Source organism: Xylocopa sonorina, chromosome 5 (genome assembly GCF_050948175.1).
Source record: "Xylocopa sonorina isolate GNS202 chromosome 5, iyXylSono1_principal, whole genome shotgun sequence".
In the NCBI taxonomy this organism is placed as follows: Eukaryota; Metazoa; Arthropoda; class Insecta; order Hymenoptera; family Apidae; genus Xylocopa; species Xylocopa sonorina.
The window spans coordinates 5022370-5043592 of NC_135197.1; the positions used below are offsets into that span (position 1 = coordinate 5022370).

At 52.4% G+C, this 21223-nt stretch overlaps 1 protein-coding gene across 1 annotated transcript in view; it reads left to right on the forward strand.

The window, feature by feature from the left end:
* The window catches only part of Plexa (plexin A), a 216072-nt gene that overhangs the window by 22730 nt on the left and 172119 nt on the right, over window positions 1–21223 (forward strand). The window contains exon 2 of the mRNA XM_076894946.1: window positions 3969–5246. Coding sequence (XP_076751061.1) covers window positions 4071–5246 — 1176 coding nt within the window. The 5' untranslated portion in view covers window positions 3969–4070. The remainder of the gene's footprint in view (window positions 1–3968; window positions 5247–21223) is intronic.

The following is a 21223-nucleotide window of genomic DNA, read 5'->3' on the forward strand; positions in this document are numbered from 1 at the left end:
GATGAATATGCCTCCAATGTAACCTGTCAATCGGATCTAAAGTGCGTGCCACTGAAAAGCCAAGGCACTTTTCTCTGGACATGAAACAGATTGGTTTTACCTAGTCCCAGTCCTGTAATTTACCCGTGTCGATCGAACCATTTGAAATTCCACCCCCTCCGCCATTGGAAATTCGCCATTTCTCGAGATCGAACCGCGCACAGCCTTCTTTAAATTCCTACGACGACGAGACGATCGCGTTTCACCTGGCACCTGTGCCCGTTCGATTCCTCTAACGAGCGATCGAAGCCAACGTCCTGGCCCGGTTTCAGGACCGAATCTCCTCGACGTACGACCTTGATTTCGTCCAGGGTTCGACGAACCGTGGATTTCCTTCGCTTTCGACGTACCTCGCTCGAGTGGCCTTAATCGAGATCGGCCTTGCCGTATTTTACCTGCGCGCCTCCACATAATTTCGGTCCGAATTTTTTTGTGGCTATTTCCACTGAGAATTTCAACATATCGCGATATAGGAGGGGAATATTGGGTCGGATTTAGAGTTGACAAAAATTCTTTCGAAAAGAAGAGAGATGGGAACGAAAAAATGGACAGTCTTCTTTTCGACGATACGTCTGTATCGCGCGATAAGAGATACGCGGGGGAACGAGGGATGAAATTGGGCGGTGCTTGTTAGCGATATTGTAAATACGATTTATTGGGTTTGTAGACGCGGACGCGAATTTATATAACGCACGCGGTGAAAAAGTTTATCTTCCCCCCGGTGCAGCGGCCGGGTGTTTAAAATTTACCCCGACAGAGTGTTTACGGATTTCGTGTCGTTCCGCCGATTGTTTTCGAAATACGCGATAGCTCGAAAAACTGGCTTTACCCGGGGAAAACGAGCCGACGATATTCGTTTAAAGAGCGAAGTCGTCGATATTGAAACCGTATCGCGAACTTACCGCGTGAACGGAGGGCGGATAGTGCTCGGCGATTCTCGTTCCGCCATGAATACACAATTATTGGTATTTTTATTCGTTCTCCGATCCTTGGTCGCGGTTTTCCACGCGCTTCCACGAAACTTCCGTCGAAACGGTGGAACGCGAACAATACGGAAGTCGATTCTTAAAAACATCCGCGGGAAAGTTGGCGAAAAAAAGTTGCTCGCGCGGAGAACAGTGGGTCACCGATGGCCCCGGCGAGAACGACGCGAGGCGGTAACAATGGAGGGTGGTAAATAAAAGTAAAAACCTTCTCCTCTCTACGGCCGGTGTGTTTCCGTGGAAATGATGAAATATGGGCAGGAACGTAGGAAGTGTTATCGAGTGCATCGCACGGAAGTCCCCCCCGTCGGTTTTCCATTAAAATAAATGTGCATATTATAGCCCGCGCTTTGTAATTAAAATTAACGCGCGGCCATTTCTGCCGGGGGCTTTCGTTGCGTACGGTGTGCAGAAATTACTTGGCGTTAGGATCGACCGTATCGTTTGTGGAAACGCGTCGAATGGGCCCCGCTCGTTCCTTTTTTTTCTCCCCCTTTGCCTTTCCGGCTAGACGCGATTAATCCGGGCAACACTTATTTTCGCCTCTTTTTAGGACGGGTGCGTTAATGGTCCGTGTATTCTTGAAAATAATGCCCACTCGTGGCTATCGTTATTCTTCGGCTTTAATTGAAACCATTTTTAATGCAGTGGTGATAAAGAATTGCTAATCGTTGGATCCCTACCGCATAGTATTGTATAACGGAAATATATAATCGGTCCATCTCGTTAATTAAACAGTTGACTAACGCTACTTTCTAAACAATAGTCAGATTCTCTGCGTACAGGACATTTGGAGCGTTCTAAAGCTCTCAGTCTTCAACTGTCAGAATCTCTGAAACTTCTCCTCTCTTCGGATGCGAGCAATAATAACTAGATATAATAATTAGAGCATCGTTTCACGGTTCTTCCGTCGCGACTTCCCCGATTAGATCGCTTCTAATTTCAAGTGGGAACTGTCGTCGGTTACCAAGACGGTCGTTAATTACCGCCTTAACCTACATACGAGAGGGTGCGTCGCGGGGCGGGCAGCGATGAGAATTCACGGGTAAAGGCACGCGTGCGGCCATCAGATACCGCGAAAGAGAGAAACAACGCGTCGTCCCGGGCGTACACCACACGACCATCTTCCCTTTCGATCTTTCTCGCGCGCGCACTAGCAGCCCCTCGAACATCGCACGCTCTCGCGCACGCATACCTCGCCGTGAAACCTGGCTCACCTTCTACTACGTGGAATCGCGCCGTTTCTGGATATCTCGATAGTTATCTGCTTGTCGGATAACCACCGCGATCCTCTTCCCACGTTTCGCCCCCTCTGAACGGGCCTACCGATCCGCGAGCCTCCCTCGCGATCGTTTGCGTGCTTCTTCGGTACAAGTCTCTCTACGAACGGGCGAAACGTGACGCCGTGTTGGATGTTTCGTGAGAGAGAGAGAGAGAGAGAGAGAGAGAGAGAGAGAGAGAGAGAGCGGAATGGTTTGATTGTTTAATGCGCGGGTATTTAACGGGTGCCACGGTCGGAGGGAATAAGGGCTTGGCGGAGATATCGGGTTTCATTTATTTGTTACGAATCGAACACTGTTTATTCGCCACTTGAGAATTAACGCAAGGTATATTACTCGCTCTGTACGTTGATAACGGAACCGTTGCTCGCGTTATCGCGTTCGTGGAATGCATTCCGTGCCTGCTTTTCCATCGGACTTTCCACGAAGTTTCTCGATTTAAGGAATTGGAGTAGTCGCGATCCATCTCTCTCGAATGCATGACTCACTCGTGCGTCCGGAATATTTGTATACCTTACGCAACGATCGATGATACGCTCGACGAATTTATTATAGCGGAAACACGGGAACGGTCGTTGCAACGCCATCAATTACAATTACAAGGAATGAAACGTGGCGTGTAAAGAAAATGGGAGGGTGTGTGCTGGAATCGACGCGTTGCAGGCCGTCGGAGGGTGCCTTGGCAGGCTCCAAGATGGGTGTTCGGGAAATAAGGAAAGTTTTTGTTGCGATCGAACGCTGCCACCCTCCGACGCGATAAAGAGGAACGAACCGGAGGAACACCTTTCCCTCCTATGGCTGATTCTACATCCACCATACAGTTCCCCTCCCCTTCGCTTTCTCAACCGTACTATTTTTTTTTCTTTCTCACGTATTTCTGCGAGCCCTGCACAAAGTCAGGCGTTTCATTTCGTTAAGAGGAGTACGCGTTAGGGTTCCGATTCAAAGGCACCTGGTTTCTCCAGTCGATAAATCGTGAGGAGAGACCCTCCCCTTCGTTCTCCGTTCTCCCTCGCCACCGTGCTTTCTTCTCTCTTTCGTTCCATCGGCTTCTAGCAGGTTTTCTGATCGCGTATCATCTGCCTCTCGGTTCCGATCGGCAAAGAATGGTTGTGCGCGACAAACTGTCTTCGCGTGCCGAGTACACAGCCTCGATCCGCCTCGAGTTTGAGGAGATAATCGAAGCAATTATTCCGCGGCGGAAGCGTGTTTCGTGTCCCGAGTGTCGTTGGTCTTGGTGTTAACTCGCGATTAATGTAAAACGGCGGGCGTATAGTCACGCTAAACGTAGTCGAACGCGAGGGCGATGGTCCTTTTGATTTAAGACCCCGGCTCGGCCGTGGACGTCTTTATACGTGTACACGTCCAATGGCTAGGATATTCGTTTCACGAACGCGTCGTTTAAATCCCGCGAAATAACTCTGTTTGCATCGAGAAAACACTCGAGTGACTCGAAAGTCGTTATTCTGTTCAATTAAACACGCACGCCCGTTGGCGAGTATAGCCTGGTCGCGCGCTCGCGCGATAACGAGAGGGAAATTAACATCCCGCCACTCCTACCACTCCTTTATTTTTCCACTTGGCGCATAGTATAGATAAAGTAAATGCGAACGGCGCTTATTCTGTTACTCAGCGACGATATTTATGTTGGGTTCGGTTTGCACAGGTCTGGGCCAGGCTCGAGGAGGACACCGCCACGCATCGACGGAGGGTAGCCACTGGGCTAGATCGTGTTCCGCGTAGCAGTAGAGACCAGTAGAATAGTAAGATGCTAGTCTTCCCGGGCGGCAGCGCGTCATCGAGGAGGATGGGATCGACGCTGTCGCATCAACAGCAACTCCGGCTGCTGCTCTCGATCCTGGTGCTGTTGTCGCACCGGCTACCATCGGTACGCTCGACGCCGGCCGACATAGTACAAAGGTTCCACGACCCGGAGGTGAAGAGTATGAACCATCTGGTCGTTGACAAGAACACGGGACGGGTGTACGTGGGCGCGGTCAACCGGCTCTATCAGCTATCGCCGGACCTCAGTTTGACCATGAAGGAGGTGACCGGGCCGAAAGGCGACTCGCCCGCCTGCTCCATGATCGACTGCCCCCGCGAGACCCCGACGCGGCTCGTCGACAACGTGAACAAGGCGCTGGTGATCGACTACACCACCACCAGGTTGATCTCCTGCGGCAGCCTCTCCCAGGGCACGTGCACCGTGCGGAACCTGCACAACATCTCGGACGTGGTGCAACAAGTGAAGGAGGCGGTGGTCGCGAACAACGCGACCGCCTCGACGGTCGCGTTCATCGCGCCAGGGCCACCGAAACCACCCGTCTCCCAGGTGATGTACGTGGGCGTGACGTTCACCGGGAACTCGCCCTACCGATCGGAGGTGCCCGCGGTCAGCTCGCGATCCCTCGACAAGGATAAGATGCTGAACATCGCGGAAGCCGCTGTCACCACCGGCACTAGGATGTACGTGAACTCGATGGCGCGCGAGAGATACCCGATTAACTACGTGTACGGGTTCAGCAGCGGCGGTTTCAGCTATTTCATGACCACCCAGATGAAGAACACAGATACCGCCGTATTCATATCGAAGCTGGTACGGGTCTGCCACGACGACCAGCATTACTACTCGTACACGGAGATACCGATCAACTGCACCAACGACGGGACCTATTACAATCTGGTGCAGGCCGCGTACGTCGGTAAAGCCGGCTCGGTTCTAGCCGGGGATTTGGGTATCACGGCCCAGGACGACGTGCTGTTCGCGGTTTTTGCCGAGAGCAACGGCACGAACAGCGACGTACCGAAGCCCCATTCCGCTCTCTGCATCTACTCGTTGAAGGCGATCAGGAGGAAGTTCATGACCAATATACAGAAGTGCTTCAGCGGCGAGGGATACCGCGGCCTGGACTACATCTACCCGAGCCACAAGTGCATCTCAACGGTGAGTCCTTCGCGACGTACATACCGATTAAAATCGTTGAAACTCGTCGCGTTCACCTCGCTTTATCCCGCGACGCGGCTACTACGATCGGTAGACCGAGCAACGGTCTCTGTTATCGCGTACTCTGGCTCGCACGGGTGCATTCTCGCTCGATTTTACACGCGCGCACCCACGATCGGGTCGCGCGGCGTCGTTGGACCGCGCGGTTCAACGATCGTTTTGCATAGAGTCGAATGTAAAGTAAACGTACAGGCCGCGCGCGCGTTGTTTAATTCGCGGCTATCTTGTTGCAACACCGACGTCCGGCCAAACGTGTTTCGCTTGGGTGCCGCGCTGGTGGGATCGCGGATTTTTCTCACCGATTTACACTCGATGTTCATCCGCCAGCTTTTTCTATTTACTCTTGCCTGTTTCTTCTTTCGTTGGAAGCATGCGAACCGCGGTTCTCTTCGAACGAGCCAAGACACGGTTTCTCTGCTCCGAGAAGCGTTGACCTCGACGATCAAGAATTTAGGTAATCAAGCGAGGAGAGGAAATCGTTCTCGCGCGAGTCTCACCTCGTTCAGCTTCGCTTCACGATGGCGGTAGTTTTTCCGGAAAAGTTGCCGGGGTGAAGGAGAAACGCGATCGCGTAACGACGTATAAAAAGTAATTCAGAGAGGATCGAATCGAATTACACGGACGGTAATGGAATACACGTAGACTGGCGAAGGCTCTCCCGGTGTCGTTGATTCGCTGAATGGTTGCCAGGTAGGGAAAGGCCTCTCTCGAGGAAGGCCACGATTCGTCCTCGCAGTCCATTACGACGTAAATCAATTGGCCGCGCGTCTTTCAGATCGGTGCCTCGTATTTACGTAACAGGTGGCGGTGGTATCGAAAACCTCGAGGGTGATCGTGAGGATCGGCGCACGGAACCGTCATGTGCTCCGTTCGCACGCGCGATCCACGGCTAGTCTCGACGATCTTTCGTAACGCCTCGCGGAAACCGCAGCTCTGCGCTGTCTTTGCGGTGAGTCGCGGCCGTCGAGTCGAGTTCACCAGATTTCCACGAATATTCCTCTCGCTTCGCGGATATACGTGGCGTTCTGGACGAATCCTGCTCGCGAGTTTCGAAGAATCTTTAAAATAGCATTCTCCGATGGTTTCTTAATAGTCGCAGAGGATAGTCGGTTCTATCTCCTCATCGAGAGCCACTATTATTATTTTCGCAGTGTCTGAAAGTAGCGTGGGATTGATCGCCACTTCCATTCCCGTCTTCCGCAAGTTCGTCGAGGCGGCGCGAAAAGGGGTTCGTTTCAAAAATAAACCGGCGCGAATAGGCGATCGATCGGGTTCTCCAGGCGGCGAACGCGACGGACACGCAACTGGTCTCCACGCGTCACACGAGGGCCTAATGTCAAAGGTTCCCTCGGAATGACTCATAATAAAACGCTTGCTACGCGGACTTTATTACCGTGCGTGGCAGAGCGCTGAGAACACGGGGGTTAGTTCGCGGTTCATTGAAAGCGGGCCGCGTTCCCGCGGCGGTCGCCGTTCCAACCCCTCGGAAGGAAAAAGCCGTCGAATAGTTTGCGGAAAGCGAACGAAAATGATATTCAGAACCGGCGGTGGAGCGAGATTTATTCAAATTTTCGTGACTAGACGGCTCGCGTCGAGCGATCCACCCCTCTCGGACGTCTCTTCTCTCCTCTGTCTCGTCCGTTGCTATCCGAGTCTCTTATTTCTTCGAGCGCCTTCTCGTCTCTCGCACACCCTTCCCGGGTTCTCTCGCACGGGAACACGTCGAGGAGAGGAGGTATGCGGGTGTGGGGTATGGCACAAAGGATCTCTTCACGTACGGAGGGCGAGAAAAAGGCAGAACCTGCTACGGGAAAGCTGGGGAGAAGAGTCGGCCGCCGGAGATAAGGACAACCATAAAGGAGATAAAGATTGTTTGTTTGGCCCGAGCGACAACCGGGTGCCGTGGGACAGGGTCCCCTTTTTATCCTCGGTTCCCTTCGGCAACGTCCCTTCTGGTGGTCATCCCCATCCGCGGATCGCTCCGTTTTCTACTCGCTTCTCTTTTTCTTTTCTCATCCGCCTCTTCCTCTTTCGCCCGATTGTTTCTCTCTGCCGCCTCTTCTCGAGTGTCCGTTTCAATCATTACGTATTCCGTTGGGAATTTCTTCTGGTACCTCGATCGAATCCCTCGCGTGAGAACGTTCCTCGACTATCGGGTCCTTTGGAATTTTTCAACGAAACGCTGAAATCCTTTTTTTCTCTCTCGAGCGTCGTTATACGTTACACGTTTCGTCGACGCAGCTACGGCACGATTTATCGTTACTGTATTGTTACGTTATTATCGAGAGGGTAAAAAGTGCGAGCACAGAAATAGAGGTACGACGCGAGTGCCGCCGAGACTGATTCCAGAGGCTATAAAACGTGCGAGATAACGCGCATTTTTTTCCGTTTCTGTATCGTACGTCTCTGACTAATGAGACGGCCGAACGATAAGCTTCGATGTTGCCAGTACGTAATGGCGACGAGGTACTTATTTGTATCTCGTTGAACTGTGTAGGTTTTACGGACGCGTGTTAAAAGGGAAATTAACGATGTATTACGCTATCACCGTCGGCTCGATAAGAAAATTATCTGCGCCGTGGTGTAAGTTTTTGTCGCCGCGGACGATAAAAAGTAACGCCTCATTAAGATATCAACGTCCCAACGGCGCCTAAAGGTCTAGGAGGCGCTTGAGCCCGAATATTTATGAACCTTCGAACCGTCGAATTTACCTGTCGAACCGTCCACGGAAGCACCACGGATCGTCTCGCTGATCCAAGCAAGAAAATCCGCAAGTCTCGCCCCGGTCGTCCAAGTATTTTCCAACACCCCCCCAGGCTTAAGGTCGCTTCTTTTTTTTCCCCTTCGCCGCACCTCGTTGATCTTCGGTGAGCCGTAAAAAAGGCCATCAAGCGACGCGGAAAAGGTGGTCTGTCAATTAGCTTCAATTAAGACCGTCCTTGTCGGGGAGTTTCGTGATCCCGCTTAATCGGCTTGTAAAAACGCGATATAGCCAGGCACACATCGCGGCGAGCCTGCTCGCGATCCGTTTTTCAACGCCTCACTCGAGGCGCCGTTAGGTAAAAGTGTCTCTTGCCACTCTTATAACTTTATCAAGTATTACGCGTGCTTCAGACGCAATTCAGCGGAAGGAATATCGACCGTGGGCCAGAGAAGTCAAACGGAAAGTCAGTGGTCGTCGATCATCGCTCGATAGTACCAGAGTACCGATATCCAGCTTCGTGTCATCAATCTCGCCTTATTTTCGTCGCGTTCGGGAACGCCGCGGATCTGAGAAGGTGAATCGAGTCAGGTGAAAGTCGACCACTGTCGCGTTTTACTCGAACTCGTTCGTTCGACTAAATGGAACGAGACGTGTCCGCCTGAGGCGTCCGCCGTACGTACGATCCGCTGCGGCTCGATCTCCGTCGAACACTTCAGGGACACGGAAAACGATCTTCCTCGTTCGTTAACCGTCGCGCACCTCGTGCCGTGCAGCGCTACGTCGGTTTTCCTTTCATTAATTATAGTTACGCTGCGTTTCTGCGATCCCTCTCCACCTTGCTCGCTCTCCGCGAGCAAGCTTGAGCGGTGGTTGGAAAAGGCGAGCCGAACGAGCGCAGCGGCTCGTTGATACGCGTGACCGATTCGACGAGAATATCGCGACTGCGTTTCACGCGTAAAATACAGACACTCTCGATTCGCTGGTCATAAATCATCCTCGGACTCCCGAGGTGTTCGTTGCTCTCTCGACGGAACGAGGCGTGGATGCAGTGTGGGCAGTAGTCGCGGCGGTAGGCGAGAAAGAAGCTGATATCTGAAATAACCGGGAGAAATAAATATCGTTTATCGTGGAAAGAAAGTATCGGCCGGAAAGCGTCGTTAACCGCGGCCGATGGCCACGGTAGAAACGGTGAAACTTGCCCGTGTCATTTTTGCCGCGATAAATCGCCGGTTCTCAGACCGAGCTGCCTCGATCGCGGTTCCAACGCACTCTGCGAATCGATTCGTGCGATGATCGTAAGTAATCAGATCCCGAGAAACCCAGTCCCATTAGAGGTGTTCAAACATCGAGCTTGCGCTCGGTTACCATCGATATTCGCTTGGAACGTGTCTTCGAAGCCGCGAGGATCGGAGGTGGCGAGCAAAGGGGTTGGCCCATATCCGCGGCCGCTCGCGCTCAGGAAACGTAACCGTAATGAAAACACAAACGTTACTCGGCAAATACCCATCGTAAAGGAGAGACGTGCCAGCTCGACGGCGGCTGCTCGGTCGGGCAAACGGGCATCGAGGGGGGTGGAAGGCCAGCCGGAGCACGTCGCGCGGGACCAGGGGTTGGGATCGCATTTTTATACGGGTCCGCGTCGAATGCAACGGAGCGTGCACTGATTACGAGGCCCGGGCCATTCTTTCTATCGACAGATTCGCAGTTCCGTTCTTTGAGCCGGGATATCGGTGCTCGACGCGGCCGACGCCGGTGAAACGGGGATGGAAAAAGGCACGGCGAGCACTCGGTGGCTCTGTAACCTCTGCCGTTGGCATGTGGAAAAACTGCCGGACAATGGAGCTGTAGCTAACCCCGAGCGAGGGGTGGAAAAAAAAAGGGAGAAAGAATCGAACGGGCAGCGCCGTGGAGAAAGGAAACCCGGGACTGGGTATAGAGGGTGGGACGGTGGACAGGCAGGCAGGCAAGGGTAAATGGTGGATACGGAAAGGAAGAGGGTGGGTGGTGCGCGCGCGCGTCGATGGGCCGGGTTGCGCGTCTCTGCAGCTCGAATTCAATTTTTTCGCGACAAAAGAATCGCGGAAGCGGCCGAAACGGCGCTGGGGCTGTACACTGCGGAAGGAAGGGCGACGGGGCGGTGGGGTGGAGATTTCGAGGGACGGTGAGAAGGGTTGGCTGCGTCACGTTCGAGCGAAATCCTATTCGTGCAAATTGGATGGCCACGCTTCGGGCCGAGGAGAGCCTTGCAATTAAAAAGTTTCGAACCGCAGGAAAAAGGTTGCGACTTAGCGGAGATTGCGCGAGACATTTTTTGTTCCCCCGTCGTCTCCCTTTTAATTGTCGTTCGTTCGTTTGTTTACGTATTTATTCATTTATCCCTGCGCATTTTTGAGTCCGCGCCCTCGTCTCGCGCTCGCCTCTCGTTCCCGCCGGGAGGAATCGAGCGAACCGTCGCGAGTTGCTCCCCGATGATCGAGTTTAATTAGGGACAGGATTTACAAGGAGGAAAAATCGCATTACGAGGTCGGGCGTGAAACGTGATTAAGACCCCGATTGAAATTCGATATCCGAGCTTTTCTGGCCTCTTTTGTAATTTATGGAGATTAAGTCGGCGATGGTAATCATCGGTCTGGGAACAGAGTAGCGTTACGCGGCGTGGAAAATGATTTCTCGAAACGGCCAGTCGAAGGGGCGGTATCTTTGCTGCAAACCGGGTCCAGCTTCGATTTTTTGCTGGCAATTTATATGAAATCGAGAAGAGTGAATTTTAATCATGGATGTGGTCGTTGAATCAACCCGCGTGACGGGAACGTTAAACAGAGTGACCGTTATCGTAAAAAACCGCTTGGGAAACCAGCGTCGTTTCACAAAAGTCTCTTTTCTCGGCCAATCATTCTCGATTGGCTCTAATTGTAAGTAACGATGATCTAGTCGATTTCTGGCACAATAACCGCGCGATAAACCGTCGGCAGCGTGGAATCGTGGAAAAAGCGACAACGAGCGGGCTGTGTAATTGCACCGCGCCGCGTAGCTAGCCGCAGGCGAGAATGACGAAAAGAATCCGTAGAACCGGAGCGTGGAATCGAACGCGCTTGTTTACGGGAAACGTTATAAAACGGTGCGCGGCTGTTTTCTTTTCTTCTTTTCCACCCGGCTACGCGTCGATATCGCGAGGCGGCCGGGTGAGGCAATTCGCTCGTTAGACACGGCCTCGTCGTTAAAAAAAAACACGTGTAATCGGCCGTTTTAGACGGAAGCGAGGACGCGCGATTAATTGCACGTCAGAAAGATCGATCTATCGCCCCGCGACAAAGACCTTCCGCTGGGAAGATTAAAATTCTTCCGGCCGCGATGACAGCGAGTGAAAGATAGCCCGGGGTCGCGGAATTCATCAAGACTTTTCGATACTGGACAAGTTTTTGCGCGGTCAGAGACATCCTCCTTTATTGTTTCGTAAAGGATTACGATTAACCGGTTAATCATTATCGAGCCTCTCTCGATGCTGCTGATCGTGTTACAAACATGTCTCTTCGCACATTAGCCTCTTCAAGCAACACCAAATTCGTTTGAATCGTTCGCGTTAGTGTCTCTCGAAGGAAACGCCAAGCCCATGACTGCCCCAGCAGTTCAGCAGACCTTCATTATCGCCATAACCAAAGCCAATAGCCGGCGTAGAGAGCAAAGCCGGCCGAGAGTCGTCTATCCGGTAACACCTGGCCACCGTCCACCTTCCATTCCTGTTCCTTTCCATTTTTTCTCTTCTTCCTCCGGCGCGAAATCAACGACCGCGCTTTACACGGCCAAGCGACCGTTCTCCTCTGACGTCAGAGTGGCACGTCAGCAGCAACAGCGTTACGCTAACCCGGACCGGATGGAAAAGGCGTTCCGCGGGGAGCTGGTTTTCGAGTGGAGCCGCGCGGAACAGGGTCGAGAATCGAGCGCGGAATTATGCAAGTGCATCAGCCCTCGGCGCATTAGCCAGGCGAACCTTTGAAAACGTCGGGGGTCGACGGGTGCCGCGGTTCCAGGTTATTTCACCGTGTCGGTCGCATTCCGCGCGGGCCCCGTCCCGGGTTATTGTCTCACGGTGTCAGGGGAGAATGCGCGGCGAGAAATTGCATCGGCGGAAAGGGCGGCGGTTCGGCATCTGCGTACCTTCAGGAATTTTTTTTCTCCCCTCACCGATTCGTTCCCTTTTCCTTCGCCTTTCCGGCTCCCTGCCGTCGGTTTCGTATTCGTTCCGACTCTGGAACCAGGGGGTAAGAGGGTCACGCGTGTAGACGTTGCAGCGTCGACTACGAAGATGGTTTTCGGGTGTGGTTTCGTTGTTCTGAAAATTTTGGTGATTCACGGTGATTCTTCCGCGAATGATGGAATCATACCGCGTTACTTGGTACGCGTAAACGCGACGTGTCGTCGAGAGATCGAACGAGTCACCGATCGAGGCGCGACACGTCCGACTCAGCTGTTCGTTAGAGACGACACCGCGTAAACGAAGTTCGTAAACGAAGACGAGGTAGTAACGGGCGCGCTGCGGAGAGAAGCGGAATCCGCGAAGAATGGCGGCGAGTAACAGGAAGAGGCAGAGATGGCGGCGGAGGGCGTGCGGAATAATATTTCGCGAAATACAGCCGTACTAATGAGGTACACTAATTAAAAAGTTCTCGAGTTTCTATGGGCTTCTCAAAGAAAAGAGCACGCCTCGGCCGCGATGTGGAACGCTGGAAATTTTTTAGTAAATCCTCCCGGTTACACTCGGCCAGTGTTTCTGATATATTCCGGGCTCTCGAGCGGCGTGTACTCGAGCCCCCGGCTCGTTCAAAGGAAGAGGGAGTAAATGTCTCTGAAGGAGCTGAAAGAATTTGTAGGACGATAATGCGAGGGCGAAGAGGAGCAGCGGTTGTTACGCGGCGGATTCGGCTCGCGGGGGTGCCGGTGTAACGACCAGCTCCCGCCAACGGATATATGCGGCCGGATGGCACGTGGAAACAAAGAGCAATAAAAGATGGAAGCAGAAGGAACGCGGAGGAGGAGAGGAGTTCGGTTGAAAGAGAGCCAAAGGCCGTTTTATACCACGGTGTCGTCCACGGGGCCGTAGTCAAAAGCAACGAGGCTGCTGGCCCCGTTATGCTCAATTTCAAAAGTTCTGCACCTGCCGGGGCGAGCGTTTCCACTTCTGAAAGCCCGTGGAGTTTCTTTCATTCAGAAAGATATTTAACGAAAAAAGGAAGAAAGTGGGACAAAGAAACAAAATGGCAAGAGGAGCAATAACAATAGAGGGAAGAAGAGTGAAAATGGTGGAAAGAGAAGCGAATTCTTGATCTTCGGCCCGCTTTCTCCGTCGCGACGGTAAAAGAAACAAAAAAAGAAAAAAATAGCGAAAAGTATCTTGGCGAAACGTACGAGCGAATTATAAAATAACGATCGGACGGGATCGCGTTCTCGCGAACCGTTAAGAGGAACATCCACGCGGCGCGTTGTCCAAAGTGGATGGACATGGAAGTTCAATTTTCCGGCTGCAACGAAAAAATATTACGATCGTCGGGGTTTGAATGGTGGGCCACGCGCCGTCGCTTCGGCCGCCGCCACCCTCGCGCTCGAACGGTCATCCAACCCCCGAAACTCTGTTCGAGCTGCTGGTCAAACCAGAAAGAAACGAAGTCGAGAGCGCGCGTCGAGCCGTGGTGTGCGCGTCGCTTGAAAATGGAAACGCGAACAGCGGGGCTCGAAACTGCGGGGTGCCCCTCCTTGTATCGTCGCGGAATCAATATGGCAGCAGGTATCGGCGGAATCGTCACGCGAAACGAAGATTGCTTGTAATTGCATCGTTTCGAGCGAGCGGATGGCGCTCGAGGGCCGAGAGGAAGGCAAAGGGTGGCACGGAAACGGAGGAAATTGTTATCGAGAAGAAATTTCTGACCGTCCGGATGAAACGTCGGATCGGTTCGATTCGGATTACCAGCGGAGTCATTTCATTGCCGGGAAGGATATCGAAATCGTTTCTCGACACGGTAAACGCGTCGCGTGCTCATTGATCGACGCGCTCGTCGACGATGCGTCGCGCGTTGGACGATTCCGATAAAATCGATGTCCCAGCTACGAGAACGCGTCGCGGGACGTACGGTGTAGCGGTATTTAATTCGAGTGTCAACCCTAAGCGTCAAAAACTGTAATTACGTGGCCAACCGTTCAGCCACGAGATTCGTTTCCGAAGCTTCATAGATCCGAGTCGTAGCGGTTCGCGTCCGGCTATGCTTTGTGAGAGTACCCGCCGCTCGTTTACCGTGGCTGGTAAATTGTAAAACAACCGTCGAAAGCCGTGGTAACGCGGTAGCTACGGGGAAACGAGGGGCTGGCGGCTCGCGAAACTCACCCCCTCCGTTGCTCGCGAGTCTCGATGAACGCTTTTGAGGCGCGATTACGTTCTCAGGCTGCGCCGACGAATCACATTATTAAAAAACTTTATCACGGCTCCGCTGTAAATTCGCGCGAATCGATGAAGGGAGAAGACGAACGGAAGTAGCGTTGCTTTTTGCTGCCGGTCTACGCTCTTTGTCGGCGTAGCTCTCCGCCACTCTGTTCGGCGGATCGATCCGGTTTTTCCCTCCGGTAACATTAATCGAGTTTAATCCGTTCGAAAATGGACGTGCCACGGTGATTTCCGGTAGGTCGCTGGGCGTGGTGTAACGTTTGGCATTCCTGTTAATTGGGCCGCTGAACGATTAAAGATTACCAACGGGGAATTAATCATTGCGCGCAGTTTTAGTTGTCGCGCGCACGCGAACGTAACATCGTAATTCCATCGCGTACAAAAGAATTGTTAATGGGGTCATAGTAGCTGTCGCGGTGGCTCTCTGCAGGTAAATAAATTATTTACGCGGAGAACAGTCGATGCTTGAAACGACAGATGAAATCGTTTTTCTCGATCAACAGGTTAAAACGAGTTTCGTTTTTGTCATCGTTCCCCGCTCGATTGTTAATTGAAAACTGAATTTTTAAACGCGTCAGAAGAATTGAATCCTCCAGCTACCCGAACGGATACTGACGCTCTTGCGACGAAAATTTGTCGAACAGAGCCAACGCTGACCGAGATTCGCGTTTAAAAAACCGGTGCAAAAGCGGCCGCGAGCGGGGCGGAGGCGAGACGCGACTGTTCGGTTTCGCGGTTTAAAGCAAATTCAATTTCCTGCTGCCGGCCGTTGGATCCCGCTCGCGCGATTGTTTATGCGCGCTCGGCGGATTTTATTCGCGGCAATTTGTTATCCGCGCGCGAAGTGAAGTCAGAAGAGAGCGGAGCGTCGCGTAACGCCGCCGTGAAATCGATAACCAGGCGTCCGGAGATAAATTGGCATATCGGTGCCGCGGATAAACAGCGAAATTATTCAGTGTCGCCTCTCAGCGGAGGACGTCGACCGATATCCGGCAGCTCTGTCGATTCCGCTGTCCTACGCGACGACCACCGTTAAGCGGCCGTTATCGGACGGACGTTATTTATCGGGCAGCCGAAAGAAAGCTCTGGCTCCTCGCGAGTAGTAGTCGCTTCGAGCCAATCATCCGTCATAAGGTTCACCGCCTCCGTGTCGTATCGTTCCGAGTGGAACGCGCACGATCGATCGGTAGGCCGTTTGTCTTTCCGCCTTATCTTGTCCGTCTTCTTTTCGTTCGGCTGCGTTTTCTATTGCCTCGTTTTGTGTGAATTGCGCTTAACGATGATTTAATAGCGATACGTGCCACGGAAGGATTTGTGGTCATTTCATATATCATTTGGCTGGTTGGTGTACGTATTACATGTACACGTAAAATGGATCGAGTCATTTCTTAATGGGTGGTAAATGTAAATTCAAAGTTAGAATCAGTTACGATAAATCAGACAGTGGTTTAAAGCCGCCGCGTGAAGCGGAAGTTTTCTCGGATGTGGATTTACAACGTGGATGCTGTAATAAGAAACTTGAAATCGGTTTCCGTTTAAACCGGTATCAAGGATTCGATTTAAGGGTTGTCAGATTTCTTTTTATTACCATTCGATCAATTTTCCTCTCCTTTCTTTCGCCTCTCTACTTTTCATTAGTCTGAAATAATAATCCAGCCGCGATCGTTCCTTCTCACCCTCCCCGCCCTGTCGTCGGATTATTGAGGCGCAGGGGGGTGAAAAATTCACGGTTCGCTTCGTCGGAATCCTCGACGTCCGGTTTTTCCGTTCGACACTTCGCGCCTCGACGGCCAAACCGCCACGGTCGGGCTTATACAAATGCAAATCCATTAAGCTCGCGACTAAGCTTAGGCTTTTATCGAAAAAGCTGCACCCTTCGAAGGACAGGACCGTCGGCGGTTCTATTTCGTTCCGCGTCGAATCACGGCCGGCTCGCCGCCAGAGAATTAACAGGCCCCGTGTTCGACTGTTTTTAATCCCACCCCTGGAAATTTTCGACCCGCGAACTTTCGTTCAAATAACATATGCAAATGCTGCCGCAGACCTCGAACGATCAGCGGTCGCTCAGAAGAGGTTATTCAATTCCTGTCTCCTTTTTATCCGTTTCTCCTATAACGCATTAAAAAACTCGGAAGTAAGTAAAATACGAATCGGTTCGATTCTCAAGCATCGAGTTACGATGCACGCGGTTATGAAATAAAATTGAATGCATACAAAGGGCAAGATATAGTACCGCGTTATAGGAGCGTTGACTCTATCAATCTCGAGTTCTATTATTATAACGAATCCAAGCAACCTCTCCACATGCCGCGAATCTCCTCGAATTTCCATAAAATTGATCCTCCCATTGGTCATTTCGCCCCTATTCACCGGAATAACGAGGCTCTCACGCTGAGTCTGCGACCAATAATCGCGCTTCACCACGCTGGCACGATGCCCTCGCGATTCTCTCGAGCTGTCCCGCGGCGTCCTCCGCCACGTGGCTCCTCACCGAAGGACACACACCGCGCGTCCGCACGGTGGAAGCACAGGAGCCGGGGAGCAGCGAGACTTCCGGTTGAGCGGTCCGCTCGCTCCGGAGATACACGGTCGAGATACACGCGGATAACCAGCGCGCTCTAACTGGGTTACCGCTGCCAGGAGAACAGCTTTCTCTTGCCCTTGGGAAAACGCCGCCGCCTGTTAGAGTCGCGCGGCCCGCTCCGTTTTCCTACCCGCTCGTCTATCTTTCATCTCTCCTCGCCTTTTCCACGGGCTCCCGATGCAACAACGTCCGACGCACAAAGCTCGATTGTCTACGCCGGTTCTCACGAATATCGCCGCGTCGGCTTATCGACCGCGACCGATTTCCTCGTTCTGCTTTCGCTTTTCTAATTTACCTAGCCGCCGACGAGCCGCTCCACGGATGGGAAAATATAGCCAGGCCTGTGTGTGGTTTCCATTTCGTCGTTTAGTTCGCCACTTCCTCCTCGCAGTTGTCACGCTACCAGAACGATAAGAAAGATAATTGGACGTAAGTGTCGACAGGTATCTCCGAGGATCTGCTTCTCTCGATCTTTCTAGACGCTGTTAAATACCGCACGGTGTTTCCTTTAACGCGCATAATCATAAACAAGATCGTGGCTGTATTTCTTCCGAAAAAGGCTCATTAGATGTTCATTAGGCGAAGCATTCAGGCACCGTCGACCGTTTACTCGCCAGCCCATTAGCAAGGTACACGAAAACGAATCCCCGATAACTTACGTTCATTCGAACCGCGTTTCCCCGAAGCGAACTCTGCGCAGAGAATATCCCCGGGAACTTTGGTAGACGCGGCGGAGAAGCAGCACGCGGAATCTCCGCGAATCGCGTAATGCGCCGTTAGAAGGGTGTACTTGGAAGCGCGCAGCCACTGTCGAGCTAAATTCCTCGTTACCGTAACTTTCGCCGGCGGTTCGCCCTCCGCCGCGCCAGGACTCTTAATTCCACGTTCTTCCACGGCCACTAAATATCCTGTTGGCGCGTAATAACAGTCCGCGTAAGGTCTCGGGCACGGATCGCGGGGAGCAGAGGTCGCAGAGGGCTAATCTCGGTCGATTAGAGCCGAGAGAGGTCGTCTGGATTCTCTGGAACGGATGTGAAAATTCCGTACGGTCCGATGGACGTTCGTAAATCAATCGACCGTTTACTCTTTGCCCGCGCACCCTTAAGCCGGCCCACGGACCACCCCGTGCATCCAGAATCGCGACGAGGAAGACCGACCGACTTCTATAAATAAGGATTTAGCCAGAATTCTCCCTTTCCGCTTGGATCGCCGCGCGCGGAGCCAATTAGTGGCAGCGCTCGTAGGAAAATATGGGCTTATTATGGGGGTCGCTCGATCGATCACCACCGGCGAGCGCTCTTTCCGCGCGAGAACGAGCAGGTTTTAGGAGCGGATCAGCGGTTTTAACGATGGTCCTTGCATCGCTTGCTTATTTTTTCCACGGTATTTTTTTTCTGACTCTTTCTTTGGCTTTCGATGGGCAAGATTTTTGCACTGGTTATTAACGGCTTCTCTCAGCAGTCGCTCGAATAATCGAGAGAGCAACGTTCGTAGTTCAGGGTAATAAGTACGGATTACGCGTTCACGGTCGATCATCCGTGGAAACGGAGAGGGAACGGTGCCAGGAGAGAGCAATTTCAATTTCGCAAAGTTGATTTATTCCCATTTTCACCCCCTCGACTGATCATCTTCCAGACACCGGCGGAATCCTCCTCGTCTTCAGTTTCCGCCGTCCTCACCCCTACCATCGTCCTCCCTATTTTAAAGTCTCCGCATCTTCCGGCCGTAATTCGCCGTTGATTTCTCCGAAAATCTTCCTTTCTGCTCTTTCTAAATATTTATGCACCTCCCTTTTCCTTTCAGATTATCAATTATTAACCGTGAAGGGAACTGAAGCAGTATTTAATCCTTAATATATCACCAAGGTAGATAATATCGATGAATCAAGCTTGACAAAGATCGTTATTAATCCACTCAAACATTTCAATATCAATCACACGCTATCGATAACATAATCTGTGCTTATCGTTACTGGCGACATTGCTAGTCGCACTGGTAGATGGTTCGAAATAAAAAACAACCCTCGATCCCGCTCTCGTTTTATCCAGTAGAATGCGGATCACGTAGCAATCCGTGGATCGTTTAATCAGAGTATGTCAGGTGGTGAAATTTTATCACGTCTCTCTCGAGCGAGACAATCGATTCGAATCGCATGCGGTAATAATGCCCTATGGAAGCCAAACAGGGGGATGAGACGAGATTCGCTCGGCTAGGGTGCGATATGAGGTGGTTCCTTCGTTCTCTGCGGATTCTTGTCTGAAATTTATCAGAGGGAAGAGGGTCTGGAGTCTAATCGAGGTCTACCGAGAGCGACGCGCGAAACGCACGCGTCGCGAGCCGCGTCGGGATTGAGGTATTACGGGGGTGGAGGACGCGAGGCATCGCGGCGAGCGAAGGCGCGCCGCGAACGCAGAGGAACGAGGGGATGGCCAGTCGTATTTTACGCTTTATACGCTTTGCACTTTCTTGAAATATTTATTCACGCGCTAAAGTCTCCCGCTCGGCTGCGTATAAAATACGGTGCGACCGATGCAACGGGGCGCGCTCGCTCGTTTTAACCCCATGTTGCTCGTTCGAATTTTATTACACCCCGGCGGACGGTTTTCGAGAGCGCGCAGTCACTCAATTCCGCGCGTTCGTTCCCGTCTCGTTGCTCGTTTTCGGGAAATTCCACGGCCGGTACCGCGCGGCGCCAAAGTCAGCTCGAACGGGGTCCTGTTTACGATCCTGTCTCCGTTCCCTCCTCCGTTCGTTCAACAGTTTTCAAGCTTCCCTCGCCGGTTTCTGTCTCTCCAGCGAGGAATTTAGCGCGCGGAAAGAAAAGAGGTACGATGGGGCCAGATTTCAGAATTCCTCTGAACGCGACTGTTCCCCCGCTGAGCGATGGAGCCGGCTCGCGTCGTGCAAATATGCAAACGCGAGATAAGGCTGCGAGGAGGCGGCTGCGCGTAATCTAGGCGCGCGATTCACCGGTTACGTCACCGGTCTCGAACCGCCCGCAGACTCTTGGGCGAATTTAATGCACGGCCGTTCGAACGGTTACCAGCAGGAAACACGACCAGCTAATGGACCCATCGGCGAGATCTAATTGCCCGGATAAAGGCTATCTTGGAGCAGGCCGGGCCGACGTATCGCGCATAGGATCAACACACGACGCACTTAACTCGGCGCACGTGAAATTGAAACGTTGTTTCGCGCCAGCCTCGGCGAGCGTAACGCGGCCAGACGAGAATGGGAGCGCGCGCGATCGTTTTCGTGGTCGCGACCCAGATTTCGCGCCCCCGCCGACGCTCGTTCGCGCGTCGCGCGCTGCTCGTTTTGTTTTTCCATGCTTCCCCCCCAAGCGAACAATGCTTTTTCAGACACGAGCCTCCTGTATTTGTGCCACGTTCAACGACGTCTAACAACCGTGCATCGGTTCTCTTTTAATTCGAGGAGGAGAAAGTACGATTAACAGCGCCTATTCGCGCTACCAGGAAGCGTGGGTGTTGGTAACGACTCGGTGTCGGTTAAACGGTGAAACAAAATACGCGGTACCATAATGACGACGGCGCTGCGCAAACAAGAAACACGCGAGACTTACGAACTACGTAACTCGAAGGTACACGACGGGTACAGAGACTTAATGTTTCATCCGACAGCTCGAAATTCGCCCTTTCGAAAGCGACAAACACCTCCTTCGTCCCCTCCCCTAGCACTGAACTAGAAGACTCGTTCTCGCGTCTTGGCGAAGGGCGCGAAGATGGCTCGAAAGGGATGCAACAGGCCGGAAATATCGCTAGGAACAAGCGAATAGGATTCCCGCGCGGAGTTTCCGCCACCCCCCACGGCTAGGAGGATACCGTCCGCCCGGAGGAATAAAACTTAAACGATATCATTCAGAAGTGGAACGCGCCGTCGCGTTTTATTGTGGGAATTGGAGGCTAAACGCGGCGTCTTGTTTTCGCTGCGAGACGCTGCCACGACGCAGAGGAACAATTGGCCCCGGGAATGGTTCCTGAACGGCACCGTTGAACGCGCGTATTAAATTCGTTCGCCAGGACGTAGAGAACCGGGGTTAGGGAAACGCGGAACAAACCGATATCGAGCGAAGAGAGAACCGTTTACGGCTGATTTACCCGCGAAGCGGCTGGCTAATTTAATTCGCAACGAAATTAGATCCGGCAATACGCTTTTAAACTCGTTTTTACCTGCAACCC